The sequence below is a fragment of the Mixophyes fleayi genome, chromosome 3, assembly GCF_038048845.1.
Source record: "Mixophyes fleayi isolate aMixFle1 chromosome 3, aMixFle1.hap1, whole genome shotgun sequence".
NCBI classification, from domain to species: domain Eukaryota; kingdom Metazoa; phylum Chordata; class Amphibia; order Anura; family Limnodynastidae; genus Mixophyes; species Mixophyes fleayi.
Window position 1 is genome coordinate 138,167,495 of NC_134404.1, and position 15,042 is coordinate 138,182,536.

Sequence of the window (15,042 nt, forward strand, 5' to 3'; positions counted from 1 at the left end):
GATCCATTAACAAACGTATTGTGCGTTTTTTGTTGACTATGGATCTAGGTACGCTCTACATATATGGCCATTGCCGTGTTGAGACAGACACAACACACTGCAGGATACGTACAATACATATGTTCAATAAAAAGTCCCATCAGAACAAACAGAAAAAAAAGTATTTATTTATCAACACCGGTATGAAAAATCTTTAGACAGCAGAGAAACTATAATCCAGACCTGATGTTTCTGGTGATGGTCCTGGTCTGCATACAGCTGAGCTTTACAGTGGAGCAACTGCAAACTGATTCATTGGGTCGCTTTGTTCTTTGACGTGTCCTAATTAATTGTTATGCACTTAAACTCCTCGGGGTATATATTTCCCCCCATACAATCGTGATGTTCTAAAAAATTGTGGTGCGTTTATGGCCCTTTCTCCTAATTTGCATGAGGGATTTTATTGCTGTACCTGATAAGGATCTAGACCAGAGGTGAGGAACTTTTTTTATCGGCAGGCCACATCCCATTTCCGAAGGATCTCATAAGACTTTTCATTTGCTACAGTTCTCATTTTGGAAATGGCATTATCCCCTGATCACTCTGATGCTGCTGTTGGTTGACCTCATCATGTCTACGGGTGAGAGGTTCTGGAAATGTAACCCCAGTTATGTTATGCAATTGGGCTATTTTTGTATGAATGTATAGATGGTGAAACCATCTTTAATATGGGAAACTCTTAAAGCTTTCTTGAGAGGTATTCTCATCACCTCGGTAGCAGGGTTGAGAAAGTAATCAAAAAATAGGAAAGGTAAATTGAAACAAGAGTGCCGTGACTTAGAGACAGTTCTTTAGCAGATGTCACATTCTACTTATACCCGGTGTTGGGGGTGAAATCATTACACTGCAAACAGTCAGAGTAATCATGAATACAGACGGACAGCAGGCATGGACCAGAGGTTCTTGCACTCTTCTTTTGCACTCCATCCCCTACATTAGGGACCCTTCTCTATAACTTAATCCATGCTGCCTTCATGCAGCGACCCAACCCTCACAGTATAGGGGTACTTTCCAAGGGGGCTTGTCTACTGCTGCTGTAGGGACTGTGTTCCCACTATCCAGGGACCTTCCTTCATCCCTCTAGTGAAGCTGACGACAATTCCTAAGGGAACACTTCCAGATGGCTTCATACCACACACCCAGACATCAGGGATTATTCCACTGCAGACTTGCAGCCTAACAATATGTCACAGCACTAAGCTGACTGCAGGGTCCAACCCTGCTGCTGTCCATCAATACCTCCCTCTATTTAAAGGCACAACAAATTCTGTCACACATGGCGTCTGGACATAAACCCTCATCCCAAGATGTTAATATGCATAAATTACTGGGGTTTTCCTCCCCCTTTCTGTGTCACAATGTACTCCGTGGCAGGCGCCACACACACTCACCACTTTTAGTGTTTTATATGTGTTACCGGTGTCTCTTTTTTGAATAAACTCTTGTTTTAACTTATTACTGAGATTAAGATAAAGTTTTATTTACATATGGATTTCAATTTAGAGTCTATCCATACCCTCCTGGCGTTTGAAGGTTAGAGGGCCACACTATGTGGCCCTTGAAGCATAGGACAATGCCTACCGCTGCTTTAGAATGACTGGTTCTTCTCAATTCCACCTGGCATGTCTTAGTAAACACAGAGGGGGCAGAGGAGGGGGAACCAGGGAGGAGAACGGGGAAGGGGTGAGAACCAGAGTGTGGAGAGAAAACGCTGAAAAGTAAGAACCATGAGGGTAGGTGACAGGGGGCAACGACAGTAGGGGTATTCCATGAGAAGATGAACCTGACCATTGGTTTTTTCAGAATCATTATCAAGGTTCAATTTTTTATTATTTTGTTAGTAAGTACCTCAAATTTAATACTCCATGAAAGAAATATAATTTTTCCGCACCATTCATTGTGTTAAATGATGGTAGAGATTCATATGCTGGTAGCTGTCTACTGAAGAAGTTTTGCTTCTAAAGTTGCCACCATTACATAAGCATGTGTCCTAGTTTTGTGCCCATGTGGACAAACAAAATTTACTTTTGCAAGATGGGATTATTTAAATGGGATTGCAGGGATTTATAAAGTACATTTTTGCAGTTTTGCCCTCCACAGAGGCAGTATAAACCAGGCCTTGTCCTATACTTTTAATGGACAGATTTTTCTCCTTTCAGTTTCACTTTGATGAAAAAACACATTTCTAAGTGCAGATCAGCCAATATAATAAAGACCTTCAATAACACAAAAGCGACACCTGTAATAACGACATACCTAATGTCCCATCACTCTCATCATTATTTTAAGCCTTGGATGACGCTAAATGAGTGATATTTTAAAAGAAAAACTGAAAACGTAACGTAAATGATGTGGTCCTAAATTGGAAGTAGGTTGAACTCTAAGGTGAAGTTTTTCCTGCTACTAGCACGCACTATAGACCGGGATGTGGGCCTTGAGAAAAGCTAGGAGGACAAGTAGCACTCTGGCACAAAAAAGAAATAGTGCTAGTCTGCATTTTTTGCTGTTAGTAAATAAGAGTTTCTATGTCTAGAAGGAAGACTAGTAATATTGATCATAGACTTCATCTACACCATTGTCTACTCATCTTACCTGCTGTCTCCACCAAAGCCAGGTTCTTCATGCGGCAGTCTGTGAGTAGCTCCTGAAGTTCTCGATACTTGGTGTTCAATGTAACAAAGGGGATGTTTCTCAGCATTATGTCCTCAACCCGCACATTGTACCTCCTGGAATACAAACATAAATAAATACTGTATGTCACGTACTTCCTAAAATGCCTATTAATAATTAACTGATAATAATAATAATAATATTAAGGCAGATTTATACGGCAACCCAGTGATATGAAGCGCTGGACAGGGCATGCATAAAACAGGAATTAGATATATATTATCATATGAAGTAGTAACATGAAGGCAGTGACATTCATACTGTTTCAATGTGTAAGGAGAGTTAAAGTATTTTCACAAGTGCAGATTTGGTTGAGCGACCTGGTCAGTTTTACTAAACTGGTGACCACAGTACCACGTGTGCTCCCTTTCTGACAGGTCAAAAACTGTGCCATTTGGATTGGAAATGATATGGTGAGATGGAAAACCGTGTCCGCTCATGGCGTCCATTGGAGTTGTGTTAGGCTGCTGGCTGACCCAGGAGAGGACAGAAGCCCATAGTGGCCAGATGCACAGTACAATTCAAAGAGGCTAGGTCCACACAATAGGGCACCCTACATCTAGGACACAATTAGTTACATATTCATTGCTCTCCAGAGGGGCCAAATGACTGTCGTTTTAAAGAAGCAGTGTAGAAATATGGTGGTGGGTGGGATAATTTATGTTCTTTCCTGCTGAAATAGAACCACACTCACTGAGACAGAGGAGATCATGTAAATGGTACAGGGTCATTACTTAAAAACTTAAATTATAAATGTTGTTCTGCCCATTTTTGTAAAAGGTGTCAGTTGTGAACCCAGTATGAACCCCTACTAATACCCGTTCTAGTTATATTAATGACATTTATTCCAAAATTAAAACACTGAAAAAAATGATTACCAATAAATACTACAATACAGAAAATGCCTATACATTACTTTAGGATGTTTAAACAAACATAAAGTACAATATAAGTAAAATAGAAGTTTGTATACATTTGTGAATAGCACAATCAGCCTGTGGTCCTGGAAATGATAGAAGCAAATGTGTTTATCTCCTCCTAGTGACAACACTAAGTACTGCATGATTGTTATCCAGTGTATTACTCCCTTTCATTACTGCTTTTCATTATGAATCCACACATTTTTTCCCTGATGCATAAGTAATATTTCCCATATTCACCCAGATTATTGTGTGTACAACACTGCAACTTTAGTTTCATTAAACAATCTGAGGTTAAAAAATAGCCACCTGTGTGGACCTTTTTTGTCTTTATAATGAAACACAATAGGCCCATTTAATAAATAAAACTGCATATGTAGTTTGAATCGTTGGTTAGATCCACTCTTTTGTAAAGTGTATCTAACAGGTACTTGAAACTGATGAAAGCTATTCCCATTGTACGATACAAACCCACATCGGGCATGTATACATGTAATCTTATTCGCATGATTTTATTTGATTTGAAAAATTGGATGCTTTAATTCTTTCCCCTAATTTTCCAAATGGCAGTTTGACTGCATATCTATCACAATACATTCAAGAATTCCTAAAATATTACTGAGTTCCTCGCATCTGAATGGAAGTTATTTTTTATTTTAAGCAAATACCCACTACATACGATTATATAATTGTATTGCACCTTTCATAATCTATTATTCCTGATAGCTTAGCACTGTCCCGTCATTTGTTATCCTCATAAAGAGCTCCATTTAGTATATAACATACAAGAATTATATTTTAACACAACATCTCCAATACTCACTCCTGATGGCCAAACCCCAGTTCCGGGAGGTAGGGCAGCTTTTTTATGCGAATGATACTATCGTACAGCGACGGCTGCAGACTCTGAGCCACTGCATTAGCCAGAATGACTGCAATCATCACTGGTAGGATATGAGAAATCTGCCCAGTCAGCTCAAAGACGATGACTGCGGTGGACACAGTGTGTGTGACAGCTCCAGAAAGTGCTGCGGCTCCTGGTGGAGGGAACGGAACATGAAGACAGCAGATTTTGCAAAACGTTAATGAGAGCGCAAACCAAATCTTCTTACCGACAACTGCGTAACCCCCAGGTACAATCCGATACGTGCTTCCATCACTGTGAATACCATCTGGGAACCAAGCAGCCATACTCTCGCCAACCAGCCTGCCAAATGCAGCACCTGCAGAGAGGGCATGTGGATAGCAGGATACAAGCGACATTATGAATATAGCTAAGGAGATTTCTTTTGGCAAAAATATAACAGAGTGTATGTTTGCATGCAATATAAATGCACACAAACAGAGACTTGTGTGAGATGGGTAACTGGTCAGAATATAATACACACTATACATCAATAAAATATTTCAATATTATTAATAAAGTATACAACAACTACTGAAATCATGGGGTAGATTCAATTAGCATTTTACCATTAGTACGGTAAACATATCCGCTCATTTTTGCTCCCTGCTCTATGGGGCGTGAGCAAAAATAGGCAGATATTTCATTAAAAAAATACACGCAAGGTGTCTAAACGGCCGTTCCAGAAACACATTGCGGGTATGTTTTTCTAATTGAATCTCCCCCTAAATGTTTTGAGTTTAGTTAATCTGAAGTACTCTATATGTGTGCCTTCAACAAAAGATATTTGTAAAGCACACTGGAATGCTTGAAGAAAGACCTTATTGTAGTGACTTGTGCTTTATAATTATTTCATGTACTATTACTTGACATGTTTATGAGAGATTTAAGCTCGTGAGAAAGTTACACTAACGATGGGATTACTGGCATAAAAGTGTTTGCTTAACTCCTGCAACACTGTGACAAATGCTGTTGTAGAAAACAATGGACATTACAGAGATGCCAGCTTGGGTGTAGTAGACATTTGTGTAGGAGTAGGAGTTCTTGGCATCTGAATTTAACCCTAAACACAGACAGGAGGCAGTTATGATGCACAAGTGTCAGAAAACAGCACCTAAAGCAACTTTTTAGTGTCCACAGAGATAAATCACATAAATGGCATATCATTTTAGATTAATGCTAAACTAAAGCGGAAAAGCAAATATAAAGAGGAGAGGGATTAAGAGGTATATGGTCTCCACCCCATACACTTAAGTATACAATGTCCTTAGAGATATTTGTGAATTCCATAATCGTGACTTCTTCATTATCATTAATGTCCCCATTCTGCTAATATAAGAAATATTCCTTATTTTATCTTTAGGTGCAGAGTTTTTTGACAAATTTATTTAACAAAAAAACCCACTGCTGAATTGAGTGATTATGAAATATAAACAGTATATAAGATACAGCATACGTAATATAAATTTATATTACATCGCAACATTTTTAAAACTGTCCCCATGTCACTTGTGTTAGAGTGTACCAGTGAGAAATGAAACACAGTGTAACTGACCAATGACAAACACCGGCATGAATGCTCCACAGGGTACCGGAATTGTGGTGGCCAGAGCAGACATCCAAAACTAAGGGAGAAGGAAAGTGTCAAGTAAGGTGTAGGAGACACCATAAGCAACATTATAACAAGAGAGGTAATTATGGGGAAGAAATAGTGTGGGCTAAACAGAAACATAATAGACATAATAGAGAAGATATAAAAAAAGAGAAGGGGGTGAAACAGATTGGACAGAAAAAGATGAGACAAGAGCATGATGTTGATGAGGAAAGAAAGACAGAGAATACCAGAATTCATAATTACACCACACTCTGACTTAGCTTTGTGTACGTGCAATTTACCTTCATTAGAATAAAGACCACCAGACTGACAAACACATTAGTTTTGGGGTTTTTCCAAGCACTGGAGGCGCCTCTGAACATAAAGTCCTCAGAGACTCCCTGCTGAGCCCACGTACAGTTATCAAACAGTGTTACCAAGGTCTCTTTTTGGGTCAGCTGTAAAGACAGGGGGAAGCAATGACAGATTCAATAGAAGAATTGAAAGGCATGACACAATACCCACATCTACCTCCATCAATCAAATGAGAACCTACCTGACCAGCCATAAACTGTCCAAATCCTGGAGGGAATGTCAGAGTGGATATGAGTAAGGTGACCACAGCAGGAAACAGCAGGCGCCTGAGGGTTAATTGTAAGCAATCAGTGTGCAGATCATGTAAAATGCTGTAGCTTTTATTCCTGAAGGAAAATTTCACATAGCCCCCTTCAAAGGTAGTTATTATTTGTATTAGCAATGCTTACCTGATTTGCTGCTTTCACCGCAGATCTGAGAGATACAGTTGTCAGGTCCTTAGAAATCATTTGATGGAATAACATTATGCTCTCTCCATTACCACTAAAATAAACTGCATGCAATTGCCCTACATATTGTACTTACATATCGTGCCTTACAGTGGCAGCATTGATACTACATTCTATCTAAAGGTTTCTAAGAAACTGACAGCTGGGAGTGAAGACCCTTAAGTGATCAAGATGCTAAAAGTGGGAAGGCAGGCTGGGCTAAAACTATTTACGTGTAGACTGATACAACATTGTCACCTAAGAGTGTAAAATGAATGTTACAGAACACTTCCTCATACTTGGGGCAATATAAATTCCATCCACAGTAGGAAAATAAAAAGTAATGGTGCACTCTGTGGACCTCATTTACAAAGGGCACTGGAAACGTACTGCAAATTGCCTTTGTTCACCTGGTAATCAAATTGAGTCTCAACTCTACACTCTTGTAAGTCGCCTCTCCAAACTAGTAGATGTGTGGGGAGGCAGAATAACCTGAAGAGATACACCGTCCATTCTCCTAACACTTTAAAACCACTCCATTCATTAAATAAAACTTTGCTGTTATTTTCTTAAAATACTCCTCCGATTTAGCTTTGTTTATAGTTTAAATGATCAACAGTGGACTGCCTGTATTACATGTTCCACTTCTGTGTGTTTGAGGGTTTTCTTATTACGTTGGGAAAAGCGTGCCTACAGAAGCACCTCCTAGTTGAAGTGCAAGTGGAAGGTGATTAATGTGTCCTATTAAAAGTATAGGACAAGACCCGATCTCCGCCAGCTCAGAGTTGGTGCAAAATCCAAGAGTTTGCAGAGTGAAAATAACTGTGTGCCCTTTCACAATGCAGGAACACATTAACAATGCACATTCTCCTCCTCTTTCTATAATCTTTCTCTGCAAAATGTAACAAATATTTCTCCTGTGCTTCTTCAAACTCCTCCTATTAGCTGGTACAAACTTCTGCTACTCGGAAAATGCTGCATCTTGTTACAAATTGCCACAAATCTAGGCACGTCTGTGCAAACTGAGGTGCACGGATTTTGTGCTGCGCTTTAACTATTTTGCGCATTGTAAATGAGGCCCCATCACGGCAGTGATTAGTATGTGTCCATTTTTACCTGTGTTAAATCTTGACAAAAAAAAGTCAAAAGCCAAAAGCAGAAATGCACCAGGCAGTAAAATAAAGAGTTAAAATCAAAAAGCATATTCTTATGCATGCAAGTGATACAATACAAAAAACAAACAGCCTTCCATGGAGATTCCTATTTGGTAATCTTAAGTATGACATATATTGCTATTTCATAAAAAATGTAAATGGTAAGGTGTCTTTAGTGAGTACCTCATGGGTTATTAATGCCGACTGTTGTTTTGCAGTATTTACACTACTTTGCCCAGGCTAGTACTATTCTAACAGTAGCTGTGAGAAAGCAGTGCCTTGGATTAACATAGAGCCACTGGTTGTCTGAAAGACATTCATGCCTTTTTAATTGTCCAGCCTGTACAGCAAGCATAGAATCTATTCTATGGTATAATTTTACTCTCATAGGGACTGGTACATGCACATGTATTTATAACATATTTGTAACCCTTCACAATAACAATTGGAGAGCACTGGCATAATTAAAAGGGTTGTATAATGAAAACAATGAGAATCAGTTATTGTAATTATTGCATTTTAATACACCTTTGCATGACCATGGACTGTTTTGTACTATACTGTATATCACTAGCTGTATTTCCTCCCCTTTTCAGGAATTACTGTGCATTTTCTCATTCATATTCTGTCAGCAACATCTTTAGCATGATGATATATCATGGAACCACCTATTAAGGTGGGTCTATGTCAGTGATACAGACTGCAAGTGTCATTCGCACATACTACATGAGTACCAGGCATGGGATTGTAATAGCAAACTTGTGAGTGGAGGGATTCTTTCTGACGTATGGCAGGTGGAGCTATGGTAAAGCTGGGTACACGCTGACGCAATTATTGTGCAGATCACACGATAAACAAACGTTTGGTTAGATAGTGCAAGATATTGTGCCAAAGCACATCGTATCCGTTTGTTTGATTTTATAAACTTCCTAAAAATCACGATCAACGATGAAACAATGTTGTGCAAATTGGGAAGTGTGTACATACTCATGGCTGTCTATTGTACCGCTAGTTCCTCCAACAGCGACGCCTTTGTGGCGTTCATACTTAAATCTTAGATGTTGTCTCCTAAGTGCTCTGCTGTTTAAAAGTACAACATAACCACATGGAAATACAGTGATCATTTCATAGCGAATCACTCATCCATAGGAAAGACATCAGGATTATTCTCCCGTATCTCTTGTAGCAGTGGCATATGTGAAAAGGACTCTCTCCTCAGCAACCAGTGCTTGGTCCAACAATTGAGATTTTTTTCTTCTCCTCTCTTTCCTGTTTATTGTTTGCAGCGTTGTCGCCATGGCGACAAAGAAACAAGCACAATATTTTCTTTTAATTGCTAGGCTCATTATATGACAATAAATCCTACCTTGTGTACAGTTCTCAAGAGAGTTAACCGAACATACACTATACACAAAGCAATAAATGGCGATGGTGCTATTTCATCTTCCTGGATGTCTGTATGTGTGTTTGTGTGCAGTGAGGTGAGGTGCAGCACATTATTTAAATAAGATGTGCATATTTCTGCAGTGTAGATAGATATCTGTGTAGTGTCACAATCTTTTCAGCAGATGGTTATGAGAGATGCGGTTCTCAGATCTGACGGTAAATGCGTGGGTGTGTATGCACGAATCAACATGCCCATTGGGACTTTCAATCGTTGGTAAAATCGTTACAGAAATCGCATCTGAAGGACTTTTCAATAGTGTGTACTCTGCTTAAGACCAGAGGATGACTGACAGCTCTGACATGGATCTACATCAACAGATGGTTCTGTATGTATGCTTCTATGGATGTTTATGAGATTGCTCACAGGGAGAACATGAGTGATGAATTAAGAGCACATCGCTGAAAAGGGGGGGAGAAAGATAGCAAAGGATATACATTATACACACCAACACAAAAGATGTTAGAAAGGACCAGTAAAATGCAATCTACTGGCTCAAACATTATATTATCATATTTTAATATGTGTGTGATATCCCACCTTTAAACACACAGATACTACCTTATTACACTTAATAAAGGTTATGGACACAAGTAGGTCTATTTTACAATACAGACCCATAAAAAACATGGAATAACCATACAGTAGAAATACAGAAGGTTAAATCATGCATAAAATAGAATATGCTAGCATATGTAGTCCTAATGGAATAGGGCAGGACCACTAGAGTATCTGAGTTATCTCATCTGTGCTACAGAAAGGTTAATTTTGCATAAGTTAGGAAAATATTAATCTATTTAATGGAAGGATAGTGATAGTTCTTTCAGAATATGCATGAATGGTAATAAATAATTGACAATTAATATGAATAATGAACAAGGTAATCAGCATGAACAAATCATCAAATCAACTGACAGGGAAATGATAATAATAAATATATATATTCCAGTGTAATATTTATCCAGTACAAGTGCACTACAAGTGACAATCATATGAATAGTTGAGAAACTGTCAAAAAGAAATAAACTAAAATCAAAATAAAAGAATAATAAGATTAGAAATGATAAATAAAAGGTGAAGTCCATGGTATAATAAGTATCCAGTGAAAACAATGCATGCTTTAAATAGTACTAATCATCCATGAGGATAAGTCTGGTCTGTTGTGTTTATCTTTTAAAGTGAACAACAGATGAAGATGGGAGAAAGTGTGCAGTAAAACAGTTCTATTTAGCAGTAATATGAACAAGTCTGGGCTCACAATAAAATGAGCAGATGTCATGAGTGGGGATGTTTAGCTCTGCTCCCAGTGCAGCACATAGTGAGCGCTGGTCTTTTAAAGAGACGGGGAGTCAAATTCCTAGATGATCAGATAATTAAAAACAAATGCGCACCATTAATCGTTCTGAAGCAATATGGGTTTATAAACATAAAACACTGAAACCAACAGGCTTAAGTCTTAATAGTGAGCTGCATTCATTTCTATGTTAACCATTTTAACCAATGACATTATGTAACTTGTTATAAGGGATGGACTAGTAAAGAATATTGTTATTATTGTCACTTTTATCATTGTTTCCTGCACTGACATGTGTAACAAATTTTTATTGTTTATAATGCTGTTTGCACAGATGCATACTGAATACCCCTATGTACACAAATGTACTACTTCAATGATATCCTTAACTTTTGAAACATGTTTCCAATTATCAGTCTCTCCTATATAATGCTTCAACTCACACCCAACTACTACACACAAAGTCCATGAGGAGGTTGCTACGCCTACAAAACGCATAAGGATATGAGGTTACTGAAAAAGTGTTTTGCTGCTGGGAGACTAATTTGTATACATTGGGTTACCATGCACTATTCAAATTACTAGGCGTATACATCTTAGTGAGGGGGAGATTGTAGTTTCTCTTTAACTACCTGAATTCGGCATATGAAACTCAGAGAGCAGATATAAACATCCCACTTATGACACCTGCCTTCTTACACTGTATAATAAATTCAGAGCTATTACTGAAACCTTTCATCTTTATACAACGTGGGCCTATATCAGCTGAGGAACCCCACTCGAAGATCATGAAAGATAGCCCTGGCGGACTTATACTCCTTGATGATTTGAATATTTAATGCATACTCTGCATGCACTATATAATTATCACACTCTGGACTATACGTTTTAATAATGATTTCTACCAGTATTTTTATTTTAGTTTGTTTATTCCTTCTTGCTGATTGCCATGTCATCTATTCATGTGATTGTTACTCTTAGTCATACTTGCCAACTCTCCCGGAATGTCCGGGAGACTCCCACATTTTGCGAGAGTCTCCCGGGCGAGTGTGGCAATCTCCCGAATTCTGCCCACTTCACTAGGAAGTGCCCCACTTCCTAGTGAAGTGGGCAGAATTAGATCCCAAACGCAGCGATTCCCGGTGAATCGGGGCCAAAATGACGCGATTTTGGCCGTCCCGCCCCCCTCACCCTTCCCCCACTGCCTGGCTCCCGGAAGGGAGCTGAAGAAAGTAGGAAAGTATGCTCTTAGTGCACACCACTTGCACTGGATACGTATTACACTGAGGAATATATCTTTTATTATTTTCATTTTAGTTGATTTGATGATTTGTTCATGCTCATCATCTTGTTAATTATTCATGTTAATTGAATATATGCTAACTGTATATAGCAATGTATGATATGATAGAACCATCACTATCCTTCCATTATGTAGACTTTTAAAATTATCATAATTTATGCAGAACACTTTTATTAACCATTCCACGTAAAGTGAATTTAATATTGAATCAAGGTTTTAACATTCCACCTCATCTGCACATCATTAGTCCATTTTTAATGTGTATTTTTCCCATTATTCCTAATACTTTTCGTTTTATTACAACATATGTTTCAGGAGTGGACACCCTTCAGTATTGCAGGCAGGACTGTTATCCTATTGCTAATGCCATTTCCTTTAACCTGAGCGATGGTCTTTTTTCAAATAAAAAAAATATATATACATATACAGTATCTGGTATTTCCATACTTAGGATAACGCAGTGCCCATATATAACTTAATACTTCATAGAGTACTTAGTACTTTATAGTAATATGATTGATGAGGTTGAAAAAAGACAGCAGTCCATCAAGTACAAGTTATTTAGTATCTCCTGCGATCCCTCTTTTATATTAGAAATTGATCAAGATGAAGCAACTGCCAATCTGTTTCAATCGGGTAAAATCCCTCCTGACCCGATATTGCAGTCCTATTTCTCCCTGGATCCTCTATTATCTTTCATTTTAATTAACGGTTGTAACCCTGGATACCGCTAAAAATTTGTCTGATCCTTTCTTAAACATATTAATTGAATTTGCCATACAATACAGCACCGCCGCGGACGCTTCATTGACAGCGCTGCGGCTGCTGTATAGGACAGTGGCCACTTAGTTAGCGCAGGGGGGGGGCGGTTCTAGAGACTCAGAAACCCCCCCTGCGTGCGCCACTGTAGACTGTGTAATTCCATACCTCCACTTCTATTGCCTTAATTGTAAAACTGTTCTAAGCTTCCACTTTGAAGACTGTGTATAAATATAGAAATATAGGTATTGGTTGGGGGGGGGGGGGGGGGCGGCGGCGCGGGAAGGGGGGGGCATCAAGGGGTGTGTTAGCCAGGGGCGGCTGGAACCCTTAATCAGGCCCTGTGTGTATGGTCCTTGGGGTAAAACGTTCCCATGAAACTTCTCTGCATTGACCTAATCTATTTGTTCACAGTAATCATATCCCCTCTTAGATGCCACTTTTCTAAACATGCGTAAACTAGCTAACCTTTTTCATAAATTAACAACTCCATACCATTAATCATTTCCGTTGCCCTTCTCTGAACCCCTTATAGTTCCAAAATGTCTTTTTTATAGAAAGGTACCCATAACTGTAGTCTGTATTCAAGATGAGGTCTTACCAACAATTTATATAGTGGCAAAATCACACTCTTTTCCCTTGCATTTATGTCCCTTTTTAAGCATGCCAATACTTTATTGGCCTTTGCAGCTGCTGCTTGACATTAAGCACTATTGCTAAGTCTACTGTCTACAAGCACTTCCAAATCCTTTTCCATTATAGATTCCCCTAAATTAATGTTTTTGATCACTAAGTGCATAACCTTACATTTATCTATTTATGTTAAACTTCATCTTCCATTTGGCTGACCAAACCTCCGGTTTATTCAAATCACTCTGCAGAGAAACCACATCTTGCTCTGATTTTATTATTCTGCAAAGTTTGGTGTCAAATGCAAAAATACAAACTTAGCTCTCTAAACCATCATACTATCAAAATAAATGATACTCTTGCGCTCCCCTTTCTGCACATGGGGTGATCGTAAAATCTGATACACTCTACTTGAAAGATCTTCCAAGTGATCACTGATAGTAAATCACTATTCCTTTAAAACAAACTCACAGACACAAAAAAGACAACCAACATGGTGTAGTATGTCATTGAATACAATATTCTCAAATGAGTCCACCACCATTTAAATAGAGGTCCTCCAATCTTGACCGTTAAAAACAGATGTATGCCAAAAGAATAAACCAGTGCTCTTCCTGCTCTCTACACTCTAAGGGTATATGCTAACGGATATACGCAGTAAAAATCGCCTTCTTAAACTTGAATCCGGCTGTTCTCCTTCCTCATTAAAACATCAGCCCAGATCTCCAATCCATATACCAGACCATGGAAAATGAGAAGAAAACCACCAGAAGGAAATCTTGTGCATTACATTTTTAAGAAAACATCATAAAATATATATATAAAATCACACTTAACTTCAATAAGTAATCTTAAACATCACACATAGATAAACCCGTACCCATCATCTGTGCAATCAACAGCATAACGGAGACCAAGGACAGATGGCTTTGTCCTGCTGCAGTTCCGATCCCCCAATGCCGCACGATATTTCAAGACTGCTGGGCCACAAGATGATATCCAACGCGTTTCAACTCACTCCGGAGTCTTTGTCAAGGCTTGAGAGTTTGTTTTAAAGGAATAGTGATTTACTATCAGTGATCACTTGAAAGATCTTTCAGGGAGAGTGTTTCCAATTTTACGATCACTCTATGTGCAGTAAGGGGAGCGTAAGAGTATGTATCATTTATTTTGATTGTATTATCTTTTAGAATATTAGTGGATATTCTGCATACATACACAGCTGCATACCTGAGTGGAGCGCCTGACTGAATTGTTCCTGTTTATATGTTAGAATCTCTAAACCATCACCAAGGGCATTAATAAATATATTAAAAAGGAGTGGCCCCAGCACGGAACCTTGAGGTACTCCACTTAAAACTTTTGACCAATTAGAAAATGTTCCAGTTATCACAACTCTCGGTTCCTTATTCTCCAACCAGGTTTCGACCCAAGTACAAATGTTGTTTCTAGACTTACTTACATAATCTGGGATTAAATTGGGAAGTATATAAGAGTAAAAATAAGTTTGTGCCACTTGCTCTCTGTA

General features: G+C 38.6%; 1 protein-coding gene across 2 annotated transcripts in view; it reads right to left on the reverse strand.

The window, feature by feature from the left end:
* The window catches only part of CLCN2 (chloride voltage-gated channel 2), an 86,403-nt gene that overhangs the window by 24,179 nt on the left and 47,182 nt on the right, over positions 1–15,042 (reverse strand). For both annotated transcript variants that reach the window (XM_075202449.1, XM_075202450.1), the window contains exons 11-16: positions 6,684–6,768; positions 6,430–6,585; positions 6,089–6,158; positions 4,742–4,852; positions 4,453–4,666; positions 2,632–2,765 (exon numbers count right to left, since the gene is read on the reverse strand). In XM_075202449.1, the coding sequence (XP_075058550.1) occupies positions 2,632–2,765; positions 4,453–4,666; positions 4,742–4,852; positions 6,089–6,158; positions 6,430–6,585; positions 6,684–6,768 (770 nt within the window). The remainder of the gene's footprint in view (positions 1–2,631; positions 2,766–4,452; positions 4,667–4,741; positions 4,853–6,088; positions 6,159–6,429; positions 6,586–6,683; positions 6,769–15,042) is intronic.